This window comes from Pinus tabuliformis, chromosome 1_2 (genome assembly GCF_031772625.1).
Source record: "Pinus tabuliformis cultivar Carrire ecotype Pingquan chromosome 1_2, CPIR1, whole genome shotgun sequence".
NCBI lineage: Eukaryota > Viridiplantae > Streptophyta > Pinopsida > Pinales > Pinaceae > Pinus > Pinus tabuliformis.
Window position 1 is genome coordinate 798316841 of NC_142298.1, and position 17635 is coordinate 798334475.

The following is a 17635-nucleotide window of genomic DNA, read 5'->3' on the forward strand; positions in this document are numbered from 1 at the left end:
GGTATCATTCAAGTGCAAGCTGCTTTGAGAGATCTTTCTATGATTGCCTCAGCTGATTGTTATTCTTGCACAGTATCACATCCCTCAAAAGTGACGCTTTAGACCCCTCTTTTAAGCCCAACGGCTCACTATCTTAATCGCAAATTTACTGTAGCCTTTTCTTCAGAACATTGCATTTTGGCCCTTGTACCCTTAAAAAAAAGGCCCTAAAAGTAAGAATTTCAAGGAAGGATCAAGGATGGATCGAAGATCAAGGAAGGCTCAAGGCTTGGGGGCCCCATCAATGCCCCTCATTAGGAGACCCCTCCTACAAGGAAAGTAAGAAACTCAAGGATCGAAGATCAAAGTAAGAAGATCAAGGATCAAAGATCAAAGTAAGAAACTCAAGGAAAGTAAGAAGATCAAGGATGGATCAAAAAAGAAATTTTTTTTTTTTTTCAAAATTTTCGATCCAGGGTGGAACAGAGACTGTTGTGGGAATTATGGAAGATTATATGGATTCAAATCAGGCAGAATTTGAATATCATGGCGATATAGATGATCTGCATGACACTTTTGCCCTTGGATAAGGTAGAGGGATTATAAGATCTGGTTACAATAGTTCCCCCTTCAGTTGTTGTGGAGAATGCTATAATTGAAGGTGTTCCAACTGTGAATGGCACTCCTTTAAAAAGTTTCTGTTCCTGGCTTAAAACAAACAAACAGATTGATTCAATGGTGGTTTGAGAATAGGTGTTTGATTTTGTAACACATATATATGCTTGTGCAACAATATCCTTGATTGGGGCTGCCCTACAGCCAGGGCTGACCCCTGTAATCCCTGATATTTGAGTAAATTCAAAGGTACTGCCTTCTCACATGGTTCATGCAGCCAAGGTGGAAAAGTTTTGGTTCATTTGATAATTCTTGAGGCCCATGGGTCCACCTGGACAGACCCCTCAGGGGACAGACCAGCTTATTATGAAGAATGGATGGAGCATCTACATTTGGAAGGCCCTTTAGAGGTCAGATGCTACACATGGAAGCCCCTACTTTCCATCATTTGTGGAGATACCCTTCTTTGGCATTGATTGTATTGTATATGTGGCATGTACAAACCATATTTTCTGTATTCTAGATTAGTTAGTTAGAAAAGAGGACCCTTTGCACCTCCATAGGCTAGATTAGGGGCTTTTTCTTGAGAAATTTGATATTTTAATGTAAAGGAAGTTGAACATCTCCCCATAAATAGAGTGCACTTTCTCATCTGTAAATCATATTCAGACAGGGGAGAAAATCACTTAGCATATTCTGAAATTTCTAAAATTTTGTTGGGGCATTTTTATCTTGGATTTGGTGCGATCGATGGAAGGCTAATGTGCCTCACTGAGACGATGATTCATGGATGATTTCTCCAACTTCTTTGATTTTCATGGCTACGGTTTATGGATGAGCAATGATTCCTTGAGAAATTAGTTTCTCTGAGTCTTGTGGATTTATTTATTTGATATATTAAGTGCAAATCTTCTTATCGAGTGGTGAGGGTGTATTATCTTTATAATTTTCTTGGATAAATCCTATCCTGTAAACCTTTGGAAGAATTCTAGTGAAAAATCTTTCCTTAAAGGTAACTTGGAGCATGTAAAAGTACCAGTGAAACATGAATCTCTGATCACTCACGATTAATCACAAGTCAAACTCTGCTCTTCCCTCAAACGATCTGATTCAAGTCTAGGGGAGTCAAACTCACGTTGACCAAGTTTGACTCATGACTCACCAATTAATTGCGATTTAAGCGACTGAGGTGATTTTCAGCCCTCTACTCGATGAGCACGGGTTTTAACTTTCAGGGTTGTTGCATTGTTCGCCACATGGTTTAGTTAGGTTAAAAATTAAACATCGGTTTGTAACTTACTTCTCACTGCTCAGACCCGACAACTCATACGTCGAGAAGGTAATAGAGGCATGGTTTCAGTTTCAGTTTACTCTATGTAATAGAGGCGTAGTGTGTAGCGTGCTCTAGCGTTAGCTTCAGCGTGTGCTCTGTCAGAGATTTCAGTAGCAAACCAATAGCATATCATTTCAACAACAATCAAGAGATTTCAGTTACTGTTTTATTACTGATTAGTATGCAGTATTTTATAAACTTTTGGTTCTATGTAGTCACTGGTTAGGAGTCAGGACTCAATACTTTGGATCATGTTTGGACTCATAACATATATAAGATACTTACTCATTCATGATATTTTGGACATCTATTGATATTATGGATTGTTTGGACATGGTTTTATTGAATATCAATGAAAAATATTTGTTTGTTTGTTTTTTCTTCTTTTTTTTCAATATAACGTGTATATCTTTATTTATTGAATTCACCGATTTATTTTGGATCTGATTAAAACTCTTCGCTCTTTTGCCTTGTCGATTTATTGCCGATTCCGAGTTTGGTAACATTGAAAAGTACACAAACAATCTTCTATGGTTAATAGTGGACACTGGACAACCCTAGTTATCACCCTCAATCCATTCATACCTTTTCAAGGTAAACCTAGTTGACTCCATATGCCTAAAGTGAGAAGACGGCTGGTGAGGTGACAGTAGTCCCCTCATAGTTTCAGTTGGATCGCACTTTATCTTTTCAGACTATCTCAAGAAGTGCAAGTTTATGCGATAACAAGGCCAAAAATGAATATACATTGTCTCCTGAACAACAAACATGGTTTGGTAAGATTCAGAGATTTGATTTCAATGTGTTTTTTGTTCTCTTCTTGTGCTCCCCAGAAATTCAGGGAAACTACTAGCTTTTTCAAACATCAACTCCAATTCCCCTATTCCCAAAACTCTTAAAATATAGAATAAATAGCTTTCAGAGTCTCCAAAAACATATTGAAATTGCCAAGGTTATCTACTAGAATATTGTCACCCTTCGTTAACCAGGCAAGAATCAGAAAAAGGTTTATAACAGTCATTGATGTAAAAGTTTAAATTTATGCACAAATTGTTGTTACTTGTAATAGATATGTAACACCATGAGCCAATAGGAATGAATAGAATTTTCAGAACTACATTAGCATTGAAATCAATTATCCTTTAGAGGTATATGTATTAGTCTTGATCATTTTATTTATCAGTGCTATAATCTTATTCATTTTTATTTCATTGCTCAACAACAATTAAAAAGACAATAATATATATATTATCTGATTGACAATTGTGTCAATTTTCTGCGAGCATTTTACCCTTAAAATGAGAGACAAAAGTTTTATGCTTTAAAACAGTTTAATTTCAGAAATAGTGGGAATAACAGAGCAATGAACACAAGCATTCAACCAGTTTATTTTCACACCAAACATACTGTTGTTAGGGTCAATAAACTAAAATACGATGACTCCCCTACATGTATCAGAACTCATAACAAAGGCCCAGCTTAGCTAGTAGAGATATATAGGAAAAGCAACATTAAGCAACACAAAACTTCGGTGAAGGTTAGTAATTTTCTTGTAAAGCTGATGCCTGCTCTATAAATCACCAAAGGTAAGGACCTTCAAGAGCTCCTGATCAGAATAAATTGACAATAGGACACAAAAGAAAGTTCTACTCGAAACCTGATGTATGTGACCTAATCAAAATCTAGATTTGAGAATTCTGAATCAAATGGCATGTGCATTAAAATAACCAAAAATAAAGTTAATTGAACTTATAAATGAGTAAATATGAGTAACTGATCTTCAAATAACCTTGGTCTGTGAGGAAGTAGCACAGTTGTGGCAGTTAAATCATCTATGGGGCAAACAAGTAATTCAGAGTTGAAGATCTCTTCGCTCCTCCTTTTGATAAAAAAGTGGTTTCCACAATGGCTTACTATTGTGTCAACTCCCTCAACACGCTGAGTTAAGTATTTCAGTTCTTTCCGTGGATCAGAAAGATTTAGGTAGAGGACAAATTGTGTGGTTTTACTTCCAGATACAACAAAATGGTACTCTTTGCTTTCAGATTCATGAAGCTCTAAAGAGAATTCTTCATCCTTTTCATGATATAGGCAAGTGTCATCAGACTGATCTGAACCCAGATGATGCCTCCATACCTGAGAAATAAGAAATTGCATGAATAACAGTATGAAAAAACAGACATGAAACAACTAAGTATGATACAAACATAATCCAATAAATAACCCATTTACGGCTTTCTTCAGGGTAAAGAATATCTGATATTCTCTTCCGGGTTTATTTCCATCTACAGTAAAAAGTAATTCATAAAGCTCTTTAGAATTAGATATATAAAATGCATTTGAAACAGAGTGAAGAATATATAATATTTTCTTTGGGGTTTGTACCATATATACTGCATATTTGAAACTAATAAGTTGCATTTTTCAAACAAAACAAAAAAGGCAGTTGAACTTGTCTGTGTAATTCTTAGTTTCAATGACATGTATTATGGACATCGAATTGGGCAGAAATTAACATCAACAATTGAGATCTGTTATCAACTTATCACGAAATTTAGCATCTTAGTGCAAAGCCTTCACAAGGTGTTAAAACTAGTGGAACATTAGAAGTGTTGCCATTGTCACCCAAGCAACAATGTGCCTCATTTAGTGCTGGACAAATCCAACTAAGTAAGGTTTCCCTGGCAGGACTTAGGACTCCCACAGCAAGATACAATCAAGTCCAAGATGTCCTACGTATCTACCCAATTCCCCACCAATGGAATGTATCAAGCACATTAAAAGTTAGGTGGTCAATCAAGGTGAATTCAAGATTTTGTTTAAAGTGTTCTAAGGCTGATCTAGGAGGTTTATCAAGTAACAATCTCATGTAAAACAATCACCAACCCACTCAAATCTGAAAATTACCAATGGCTGTTGTAAAACTTGCATAAAATATGGTAAACTACAGCAGTAAACAAGTTACAACCACCATCAATTTAGACCTCAAAATGAGTTACAAACCAGAAGAAAATAGACTAAAATAATGAATAAATCTAGGGTTCGATTAATTTATAAAATCTGAAAATTACAAGGCATATAAGAGCCAACTAAGACAAGATGTCTAGTTCTATTATCAGATATATAAATCAGCAAGAAAAAATTTATGCAACAAAATGGTTTTAGGTCAAACGTGCAAGAAAACACTAGGATTTTAAGTCAAACATGAAAGAAAACCCTAGCATTTTAGGTCAACAATATGCAAGAAAACCCTAGAACTTTAGCTCAGAAATAAGCACAGAAACCCTAGTCGTCTAGAGTTTTTTGAAAGCTGAAAATATACGATAACTAAATAAAAACCTTAAATTATCCCAAAACAAAAAAATAAAAAGTCAAATTCAAGTTTATGGTTGACTAAAACGGAGAAGACTAATGCCTACTATTTTCTTTTTGTGCATTGGAGTCAATTAAGGACCCCCTTGAAGAGATGTAAATAGATCTAGGGTGACATCTAGGGTTGTCCACAACAAACCCTAGAAAATCCAAATAATACATTTCATAAGCGTCTGCTTTGCTTGAGCCACTATTCGAAAATGGATGGAGGAACTATAGATTCCATACATAGTTCTATTTTTTGGACCTATCCATTTTGTAAAACAGAATTTGAGTATTCATCAGTTTTTAAAAATCGCACAACATTTTGTCCAACATGTCAGAAATTGTTTACTTTGGAAGAATATCAAGGTAATACACAAATACAAATTAAAATATTAAAGCAAGAGCTCGTATAACTTCAACAAAAAACCGAAGGATCAGAAAATAAATATAAAGATCTCAAAGATCAGTTTTAGAAAGAATCAATAGAAAATAATGGAGAAATTTGGCATGTAAGGGACCATAGTCAGAAATTACTTGCGAAGATCAAGAAAGAAAAATTAGAAGAAGAAAAAGAATGTCTCAAGAAGAAATTCAATGAGAATATATCAGAAAAGGAAGAAGAAAATTTGCACTTAGAAAACCTTAATCAAAAGTTAATAGAACAAAACAGAGATTTAAAAGATGAAAAGCATGAATGACAAAACTCTAAAAATAAGGTTGATGAATCAAAAACTAAAGAACTCTTACGTCTCATAAATCATAATCAAAGTCTCCTTACTCAAATTAAGAAACTTTAAAAAAAAAAAAAAAAAAATCATTGAAAAATAAATTGGACCAATTTGTCACGAAAGAAGTGTTGATTTTCTGATAATTACTTTTGATGTAGATCTTTTGACTTACTCCAATAACTCATTCAGTAATTATACTTCATAAACTCAACCATAAATAACAGTAGAACAGTAGATATCACAATACACTAAATAAGACAAGATTTACCCTGGGAAAACCCACCAAGTGGAAAAACCCAGCAATATTTTTCAATAGAGAAATTATTCTTGCTCAATGAGAAACACACCTAGACCTATGGTCAAAACTGGTCTTCTCCTCCAAGTCAAGTCACCCAATCTGATCCTGCAATTTGCTATGCTTGTCTAACCAAGCATTGCAACCCTCCTACAATTGCAAGTTTCCCCAGAAATTTCGGCCCTGCAACAATTGCCCCAATTACCCAAAAAAATTCGCCCCCAACAACAATTGCCCCAGAAAAATGCAAACCATAGAGAGAATGGCCAATCCACATGTGTGAGTAGTAAGAGAGGGAAGAGAGAGAATTTATCCTTCTATTCATCCTATTTGTTCGTCTTGTCCTTCACTTGCTTGCCCAGAAACTGTCTTGTGTGAGAGAGATCGAATGCCCGAGTGGAAGAGGAGGTGTTGTATTTATATAGTAATTTGTCTAGGTTGAATGGGTGTCTTTTGGAGCCAGGGCCAACTTGTCACTTTTGGAGCCAAAAATTACATTTCAAAAATTCAAATTTTCATCTTTAAAAAGTCGTAATGGGACATTGACTCAAAATAAATTTTTCCTTTGACTCAAGCATCTATAAATATGCTTTACAATGATAAATACAATTACATCAAGTGACCAAACAAACATTAGGAAGATTGGCCATAGTTACAAATTCAACACTTCCTCCTAACTAGGGAGGTATTCATAATCATTGTCACGGGTGTTATCAAATTGACCAAAATTTTCTAAAGGAAAAGCTTATCCATCATCACCAGCATCATAATTTATTATTAGCATCTGCTAGTGGCCATAACCAAAGATACCAAACCCATGGCAATGTCATCATCATATTAGGACTCACTCCTCCAAAGTGACATGCCCTCAAATCCCATGGCCTCTTCCTACACCAAAATGTTGAGACCCTTCACTCACCCTTCTTGGTGAGCACTATGTGCCACAACCTCAATCAACCCCCTCCTAGTTGGTGATTGAGTCTAGATGTTGAAAGGACCTCACTACACCCTATATGGTGTGTGATCAGGGTCCAAGACCTCACTTCACCCTTCCCGGTGTGTGATCAGGGTCTAGATGTTAAAGGAACTCACTCCCAACAGGACAACTATTAGACTAAGTGACAACAATTGGACAATGGCCCATTGTCACCACAGCCAAGGTTCCCGCTCTTAACATATTTTCACCGATGGGAGGAGTCTCGGTATGATTGTGATCACTTGTAATAGATATTCTAGGTTTGAAGGTTCAAGGTGATGCGAATTAGAGCTCCTTCGAAGAGAGGCTCAATAAAGGTACGGGGCTTCAAAGAAGCAATCCACTCTCTAAGAAAAACCCTAGAAAATAAGGGCACAAGACCTAGAGTTTTGAGATTTCTCGATGGTAATAGGTATTCACAAGGTCAAGGCCTAAGAAAAGAAAGGGATTCTCATGATTTATTCCAATGAATACTAAGCTCATACAACCCTCAAAGGAGTCCCTAAGGTGAGAGAGAAAGACCTACATTTTCCCTCTTGGAGTGCCACTTAGTGCAAGAGTTTTATTGATGAAACTAAGGCGGATGCCCACCAAACTTGGAGCATAGGTAGCCTAGACCCTGAGCTTGATGTTTGGACCCTTGGATTCCCGAAAAATCACCTCCCTAGAATTTCGCTGCAAGCCCTAGATTTCTGCCATACCTTTAGGAGACCGAAATTTAGGAGGAGAACATATGGAGAAAGAGGAGTTTGATCACCAATATCCTTGGACTAATGCCCAGTCCTTTGGGCAACGGAGTCTTGAGATGCTTAAGATAAGATAAAACGTCTTCGAAGGAGGCTTGAAATTGATGTCCAAAGTACCAATTTCAAACATTTACCCTCTTCAAGATATAATGGAGTTCCATGAAGAATTCAAAGACATTCATTCACTAGGAACATTCATTACATGCCTTGCGTTGGATAACATATGCAATACTCTGCCAGAAAATCTTTCCAAATTTAATCTTCAACAATTAGGGTACAAATTCGCATATTCTAGAGCAGCAATTCCATACATTAAACAAATTTCAAAGAAAAATTCCATCAACGTTAAGCTCTTATAAAGAGACATGCAATATATCCATCCATCATTCAAGAAGCAGCTCCAAAGAAGAAAAGTGAATCATCTTCCACACATCAAAATGCATCAAGAGAGTCGCCAATAGCTCCAAAGAAAAAGTGTGAGTTCTTTTACAAGAGAACCAATCCAAATGTGATGATGATCTCTCACAAATGAAAGTGAGTTCTATTTATATGATATCTTAGAGGTCGAATTACTTTCCTAAGGCCCCCTATCATTATAAAAATGTGTGAAATACAGGCCTTGGTCACAAGTCGACTGAGTAGCTTTTTCAAATTATAAATTAACCCTTCCAAATGCTAGCCAAGTTGATGACATCATGTTGATGTAGGGTCGTTGGAGGGCCACGTTGAGTCCTCTAGGTGCTAAGATGAGAGAAAGGGCTCCATAAATCACCGATTAGGGGATGGCCCCTAATTCTCCATGCAAGTCATCATGTGGGGCCCCAAAATGGTTTCAGGGCACAAATGTTGGTCTCATGGGTCTCCAAATGATAGATAAGCCTATATAATGCTCCAAGTGAGGGCTCTGATGATGGTGCATGCCCTCCCATGTCTCAAGGGTGGTACAAACCTCCTTTGGGCCTCGAATCAACTACCACTCCATATGGTACTCGACTAGGCACAGTGGTCCAAGTGCACCATCTCATGAATAATATGGGACAATAAACAAACTATTGAAGGTGTTGAGGTTGCCCATTGTTTGAAATGATCCTCTGCACACTATGTTGCCAGGAAACATGGGTTCGGGGATGGGGACGGGGACGACATTTTTTGAAATAGGGTGCGTGGGTTCGTCGGGTAATATAATAATATTAAATTTTAATAATTATAATTAATAATATATATATGAAATTTGAATTTGTATATTTTTCAACATTAAACAAGAAAACTAAAATATTTATGATTTAAACTTTAAACTTTAAAGATTTAAACATGCACATCATTGAACATTCAACATTCGCATTGAAATTTCAAAATTTATAGTTTGATGTCAAGTGCAAATTGGAGTTTAATAGTTCAGTGTTTACATATTAATAAGAATCATGAATCATGATATATGTCCATTGTCATACTACATTCAAAATTTGCCTTAAGGCATCTCCAAACATGAACTAGGAAATTTTAAAATACTAAAATAAAAATAGTTAAAACCTAATGAACAATGGCTTCCTCAAGCCATGTCATCAACATCCATGTCATCAACATCACTTAGATCTTCAGCTAGCATGCTCTCCAAGTAGGAATCACTCTCATCTTGAGGCTCTTGTTCATCCACAGCAATTGAAGGTAGCTCAATAAGGCCATCTGGTTGTATCTCCTCGTCCACACACATAACATCATCTATGTGTTGGTCCCATCTCTTGAAAGGACACTCCTTGTACCCAGGGTCTTTTCGAGATATGAGACGAAGTGTGCTATGAATGTACACTAAGTTCTTTGCCTTCCTTAAGCCCAACCTATTTCTCTTTATTGAATGAATAAAGGCATAAGTACTCCAATTCCTCTCACAAGATGAAGAACTAGCTACCTGAAATATTGGGAGAAGCCTATTAAATTAATTAAAATTTTAAAAATAAAAACTAAAACTAAAATGAAAATTTTAAATTTTAAATTAGTTTCCTATATTTAATTGAGAATTTTTCAAATTTTGAATAAGATGAGAAACTCCAAACTAGTTACTTGTCCAAGAAACCGTATGGCAAATTGTTGCAACTCAGGAGCATCAACACCATGAAGCCACCACCAATCAATTGGATCATTCTTCTTGCATCTATCTGCCAAAGATGCATGTGAACCAAAAACACCTCAACCACGTGAAAATTGGGCAAACTAAGATCGTATGTCAGAGGCTTCTATACTACCATAAATTTTCTTGACAGCATTCAAGAATCCTTTGAACACCTTTCTATCTTGGCATAGAGGCTTCCTTCATGTTGTGGGATCATACCATTTTGGATTAACTGCATAAGTTGCCATATGAAGAGGTGTGTTCAGTTTATTCCAACGCCCATGTATAAACTCTTTTAGTTGTGGCCATAAAGTAGGATCCTTCCTATCTATGACAGCTTGGATCCTCTCACACATGGAGTCCATGTTCTCATAAATCTCAGCTAAACATGGACCATCTATGTCTGCATAGCGGATCATATCACAAATTGGTTCTATAATTTCCACAACAAATTTGGCATCAACCCAAAAATTATCATTCAAAATCAACCTCTTCACCTCCAAAGCTGCATCTGAGGTAGATAACCTCCATTGTTCCCACATGTCACCGACAACTGTGGCAAATAAAGCCTCCTTCATGTCCACAAGCCGCTTAAGTAAAATGTAATAAGTTGCAAATCTGGTCTCTGTTGGTTTAAAAAGCTCCATTTTTCCATGCTTGCGGTAAATGGTTTGTGACTGATGATGGTTGCATATAAACATTCGAATTTTGCCGTCATTTTCAATTAATGCTTGAATCCATTCAATTTTCCCAATGTCCTTCAATGCATTATTCAAAGAATGCACTACACATGGTATCCAAAAAATATGTCTGAATACATCAAGGACAAAATTAAAATATTAATAAATCAAAATGTTTATTGTTTAGAAGGAGTACAAATCTAAACCATTGCCCCTGCTGCTTTACACACTGGAGCTGCATCAGTGATAACTTAACAACATTGGATGGCCCCACCTCTGCAATGACATCACATAATTGGTCTTTTAAGAACACAGTGTTCTTTTCTTGACCAGAACAACCAATGGCCCTGAGAAAATAAGGGTCAGACATGGAAGAGACGATGTTTATTAATGGATGATTCCTACAATTAGTCCATCCATCCATGATAATTGAGCATCCATCTACACTCTAAAATGCCTTCAAGGGTGTCATTGCCTTCTCAATACAAGCTTTCTCCTTGTCCACCAATACAGCTCGGAGCTTCTCATAACCAGGAGTTTTATACCCTGAAGTCCATCATTAATAGCACAAACCATTTGCTCAAAATAAGGGGAATGGGCTGCATTGAAGGGAATGCCATATGCAAGAAAAAATCTTGCTATTGCAAGATCAACACCCTCCCTACCTTTCACATCAAACATGTCATAAAGGCCACCAAGTTTAGGCTTTTTGCGTGTTTGATTGGTAGTGTTTTTTGATACTCTAGATGACACTGACACATGCTCATCACCAACTTGAACTTCATCATCAGATGGTAATTCTTTTTCATTTGAATCATCATTTTCATCCACCTTGCGACATGGCCTAGAGATTTATTTGTTTGCCTTACCATCAACCTTTTGTTGCTCTCTTTGTGCACTAGGGAGTCTAGTGGGATCATTTGGGTCTTCAATGCAAGCATCAACACCCTTCCTTGGTCATCTGCATAAAATGAGCTTTAACTCTGATATAGCTCCCTTTCCATTCAAGCTAACATAAATTGCATTTTATTGTTGCTGTCCCCCCAATACCCTTTGGAGGTTTTTGCCTATCCACATATTTCCAAAGTGAATATTGTAGATTTGATGAAGAAATTTTTTATTTTGCAAATTTTGGAAGACAATTTGAATATATTTAACAAAATTCAAAGTAAAAGTTATGTTAATAGATCTTAATAATAATGAGAGACTAAGCTATATTTTATGACAGCATAACATTCGTTTCTGTGTAACCATGACAGCTATGTGAGAGAGCTCAAGGCTACTACTAAGATACAAATAATAATGCAACCAAAAGAAGGTCCAGCCAAACCACACCCACAAAAAGATTGCACAAAATAGAAACTGCTCAACAAGCATATGGTGGACCAGATCCTTCAAAAATATCAGTGCCATAGATTTGTTAGTATATGGCCTAGTGTATCAGGTCAGGGAGGATTGTTTTAGTCTTTAGAATCTTGAACTGAAACAGTATTCTAATAGCAGATTCCCAAGTTTTCAAATGGGCATTCCCAGGTAACTTCCAGATGTGCAAAACAGAAAATTAAAAGAATATTTTTTAGTGTTTTAAGGTGGTTGAAAGGGAGGACAAGTGCCTAGATCCAATACTGGGAAATGGAGTTAATAGGGCAGACTTACAAGTACTTCTAATAATGTTATTACTATTAGGGAAAACTGCACTGCAAATTGCTACAGCAAGCCTAATATAGCTGTAAATTAATGCAGAAATTTATCAAGGGTCCGACAAGAGATACACCTCCAAGCTTATCAATGGTGTGTTCTACTAAGGAATTAATTTATTAAACTGTGCAACGCCTCCTAAAATGATAGATGCAATAAGATTATTAATTTATTTCCATTAATAAAAAAGTCTCAGTCCATTTCAGAAGAAGAGTCTCAGTCCATTGAGATAGTGGATACAAGTGCTAGGAAAGAGGCACCTGGCTGGGGGAAAGCTGAAAGTCTGGGCAGGAGATCTCCTTGGCTTTCCAGTAAAGGATCCCTACCACCAGTTCCAGTTAATGAAATGGCTTACCAAGGTATAAATTATACAGTTCTCAATCTTTACATTGATAATTTTGAATTTTGCAATAAAGGCCGAAGGATGCCAAATATTTCCTCAAGATTTGTTTCCTTTCCCTAAGGCAGAAACATTAGCTAGATTTTGAAATAAGAATTGACAAATCATAGCAAGGCCATTTCCTATTCAAAGTTCAAACCAGACATAAAAAATGAAAAACATTTAATTTTTAAGAAAAGTGCAGGGTTGAGTCTATTGTGCTCGCATAAACCACTAGAAGTTGTGTTTATTCTTGTCTTTATCCAAAATTCATTGTGAAAGAATTGTGTCTTGTTAGATTAATGACATGAGCAAAATCACAAGAGAGCGACTGGGGTCCAGACTCCATACAAAAATTTAAAAACAACAAAGAAAATAGAGAAAGTCCATGCCTACATTGCTTCCACTGTGGTAAACATACCCTTCACGTGCATCATGAAACAAGTTTTTGGCATTTTGCATGTGAAAAAATCAGAATCGACATTCAGCAATAAAGCTTCAAAGAAATCATCTCACATGAAGAAGAATGCAATCATATATTTCCAAAAGCCTCAAAAAGAGTATTTGCCCAACCTGAACCAACGTCTCGACTCTCTGCCCTGTGCAAACACCAACTCAAACTGCCCGACGTCTCCCCTGCACAGACAGCGTCCTCTGCACAGTCAAATGCTGGTAATGGAACAGTCAAATGGCCTAACAGGCTAATGCCTAACGCCAATGCTGGTGCTATGTCCGTCTGAAGGTGAAGCCTAATGCTGCCACCGTTGAAGGTGCTCTGTCCACTGCCGCCGGAAATGGGTAAATGGGTTGAACAGGTGAACCAAAAATGAAATTCGATGGGTAGATGGGTTAGTTAAAAGTTTAGGTTTACTTTTAGTTTTGCTTTGGAAAATATAAATAGACATAGGTTTCAAATTTCAATAATTTTTTTTAATTTTATGTTTTAAAAATTAACTTTTAAGTTTTTGACATTTGTTAATATTATATTATTAATTTTTAAATTTTATTTTTTAAATTTCAACAATAAAAAAATTATTTAAAAATAAAAATTTTAATATAAAATTTTTCTGAAGAACTCAAAGAATCCAATTTTCGTGTTCTAAGTACCCATCCTATGGGTTTGTCGTACCCGTTAAAGGAAAAGAACCCAAAAAAGAAATTGGAGTACCTGGTTCTTATGGTTCTTCTCAGAGGAACTCGTACCTGAATCTGGTACCTAGGGACGGGTTCAAGAACCCCACCCCCGGGTTCGGGAACCCATGCAACAAGCACATTATGGAGTCCCATGGCTCTCAACACATCCCCCGTGGTGTCAATATTATCCTCTGGTGGACTTGGGGCCCAATTAAGTTTCCCAGCCCATGATGAACCACCTTCCAATTACATAGAATGTCAAATGCGCCTCCTCACCTTTAGGTACAGTAATTCATTAGTGCATCTAAGCGAAACAAGCTTGGTTATCAAGGGCACAGTGAGACTTCATATGGGGTTTATCTTCCAAATTTGGGGCTTTGAGCTCGAAGTAGTGTTACCTCCCTAGGTAGGAGTGGTTAATAAACGACCCTATTAGGTGTTCCCAACCCCTAAGGGGAAAGACAGGTCCAAGGTACATCCTTCAAGTGATAGGGGTCATGTGAATAATGATGAGATGGATGGGGACACAGGGGTCTCAAGGCCAAATGCCATGGGTACAAGGGTGGCAATGATGAGGAATGTCCACATATTTGGGCATACAGATGTAGGAGGGAGCAATCATGGATACATGAGTTACCCCGGCCTTTGTTTTTCCACCCTTCATCATTTGCCTTTTGCCTTTTCTTGATTTTTCTTTGTATTATTGCTCGAGGCTCCAAGAAATGAGAGCATGTTGTGTATGATGTAAGCAATTATTACCCCCTTAAGGTGGGGCAGTTCATTGCCCACCAGGGGTTGGGACGTGCATGGGTTCCTTAATGATGTGGGGGCACTCATGGACCCTAGGAACCAGGGTGATGACCATAATGATTAAGGGTAGGGCTCATGTTTGGCTTTTGCCCACATGTTATTTTTAATGTCCCAACCATCTTTTGCATTTTATAATAATATTATATTTTGTTTCTTGCTTGTGGCCATGGCATGCTTTTGACTTTCTTTTAGCTGCATCAACCTCCAAGGCAACGTTTCTAGGCCCGATGCAGACATGTGGAAAAGGGGAGGGGGTGTATCAGTGCCTTGTGGACCCAGAGAGGGAAGATGATGAAATAGGGCTTGTAATGTGCGGAAAGGAGTGAGAAATGTGGAACAGGAAAACAAAACCACGCTACCAAAATCAGGGTTTCTCATGTAGTGCCCTTCCTAAAGTTGTAGGCTAATATGGGAGATCCCACGAGACTACGGTTGAGGATTAACCCCCCATTTAAGGTGAGGGAACAAGGCCCTAATCAAAACCCTTACTTCTTCCAGGTCACCCAATAATCCATGCCCAGAATACCCAATGAAAAACAAGCATAAGCACCTGATTGCACAATGAAAAGCATACCATCCAGGTTGGAATGCCCACCTTCGAACATATGCTCTCAACAAATGGATGAGGGGACATATGATTAATTCACGGAGCGGAGATCAAATAGCACAATACATCGGCTACATCGATGGTTGTAAAGGGTCATCGACTGTCAGCTGAAGAGATGTTTAGGAGAAAAAAATCTCCTATGGCATCACCCCCTTTTGGTGGGTAACATCTGTCTCTAATTGGTACATGAGCTCTCTGTAGAGTGCATCATCAATGTACTAGAACGGTGAGGTCATCAGAACACCAACAATCCTCTAGGACCGCAAACCTATATCCTGCACATCACAAACAATGTTGGAAGCATGTGTCATGGGCATACTTTTATCGCCCATGTTTTCATCAAATAATAAAACCATACAAAAAAAGAGAATCTATTCCATGATGCAAATCTAATCTAAATGCATCTATTCTAGCATGAGAACATGATATGATGATAGTAGCTATGCAAAATCAATATGCAATGCATCTTACTCTACCATGCATGCTACATTATGCAAGTGCTAAGTATAGTCATATAGCCAATGTAACTAGCATATCATTAGGTCAAGATTATATTTCCTACCCCTATTATCAATAATGATATACATTTGAAAGCACAAATGATAATCATGACACTCATATGTTAGGTAACAAAGGTGGGAGGTGGGAAAATAATGCAACCATGAATCATACAAAGGGGCCATGGAAAAATGGGAAGAATATGAATCAAGCTAGACCTATCAAATCATTCCCTCAACCCTAAATATGGAGAAATCAATGACCAAGCTCAAGCGCTCCTTCTCAAAAGTCTCTTTAGTGGTGTAATGCTTCATGGGGTCCTCAGGAACATGATGAGAAGGATGAAGGGATGGTTGGCATGAAGGATCACAACAAATAAGTTGCCTTTCCTCATGACCATATTCAAAAGGGGGAAATGACCTAGGCTCATCATCATTAATGATTGTGCATCGAGGAATGATGAGAGGGTCCATGGATGACTCAAATACACCTCTAAGATCATAAGGAAGGTAGGGAAAGACAAGGTTATTATTGATATCATCATTGGTATCATAGATAGGGTCCTTGTCAAAACTATGGCTCATGATCTCCCACTTCCCTACTTCAATGTGCAAGTAATCACTAATGTCAACGTCCAAGGGGTTAATGGGGTCATCTTTCTCAAGGTCCTTGATATGTACAATGTCAGAGACAATGTCCTTGAAAAAGATGGGGCTATCTTCAATTCTACTTTCTAAGGAACCCTCTTCATCAAGCTCCTTATCTTGCTCCCATTCAAGATCTCCCTTAATATCTTCATCAATGACCTCATCTTGATGATCAAGAAAGGGATCCTCTTCTTCCTCATGATCCTCCTCATGTTCAATGAAGGCTTCCTTTTGAAAATCAATATCTAATGTTGGGCAAGCTTGGTCCTTAGTTTGATAATGCTCTAGAAAGTTATCAAAGAGTGCTTCAATTGATGAAATACTCCTAGGCTTGCAATTATATAACCATGAGTCATGACCTTGAAGGGACCTTATGAACAACATTATGAGAACATCATGATGAACCACATCAACTTTTGAGGTATATGTAGCGAATCTTGCCACATGACCAACTACAAAAGATGGATCACCATCAAACTTGGGCACCCTAAATATCATGTTGAAGGTCACATGATTTGGGTACCCAAGAATGCTAGCGATGTCCAAGGCGGGGATCTCATCAAGGTAAGACATTCTATTAGGTTACACATATCAATCGTGCAAGGGTCACCAAGGTGAATTCAAAATGCCTTGAGAGATGCTTGCTTCACCCCACAAGCATTGACTTTGAGGTTCAATGAAGAACAAGGGCTTTGTTCTTCCAATGGAGTCGCCATAAGAGGATCTATATTGTCATTAAAGGAATCACCTCTTCAAATGTTTGACCAAGGAAGCAGACTTGCTTCCTCCCCGACAATGGCACCAAAAATGTTGCCACAAAATCTAGCAAGGCCCTAAGGGGGGAAAACCTATAAGACAACTACCAGACTAAGTGACAATAATGGGACAATGGCCCACTATCACCACAGCCAAGGTCCCCTGGTCTTTACAGAACTTCATTGATGGGAGAAGTCCCGGTATGATTGTGATCATCTATATTAGATATTTTAGGTTTCAAGGTTCAAGGTGATGGAGCTAGAGCTCATTCAAAGAGAGATTCAATAAAG

The 17635-nt window shown here is 37.5% G+C and overlaps 1 protein-coding gene across 2 annotated transcripts in view; it reads right to left on the bottom strand.

Annotated features, from left to right (window-relative positions):
* LOC149208307 (uncharacterized) overlaps positions 1-17635 on the bottom strand; it is a 435470-nt gene that overhangs the window by 283885 nt on the left and 133950 nt on the right. For both annotated transcript variants that reach the window (XM_089395998.1, XM_089395997.1), the window contains exon 4: positions 3717-4063. In XM_089395998.1, coding sequence (XP_089252124.1) covers positions 3717-4063 — 347 coding nt within the window. The remainder of the gene's footprint in view (positions 1-3716; positions 4064-17635) is intronic.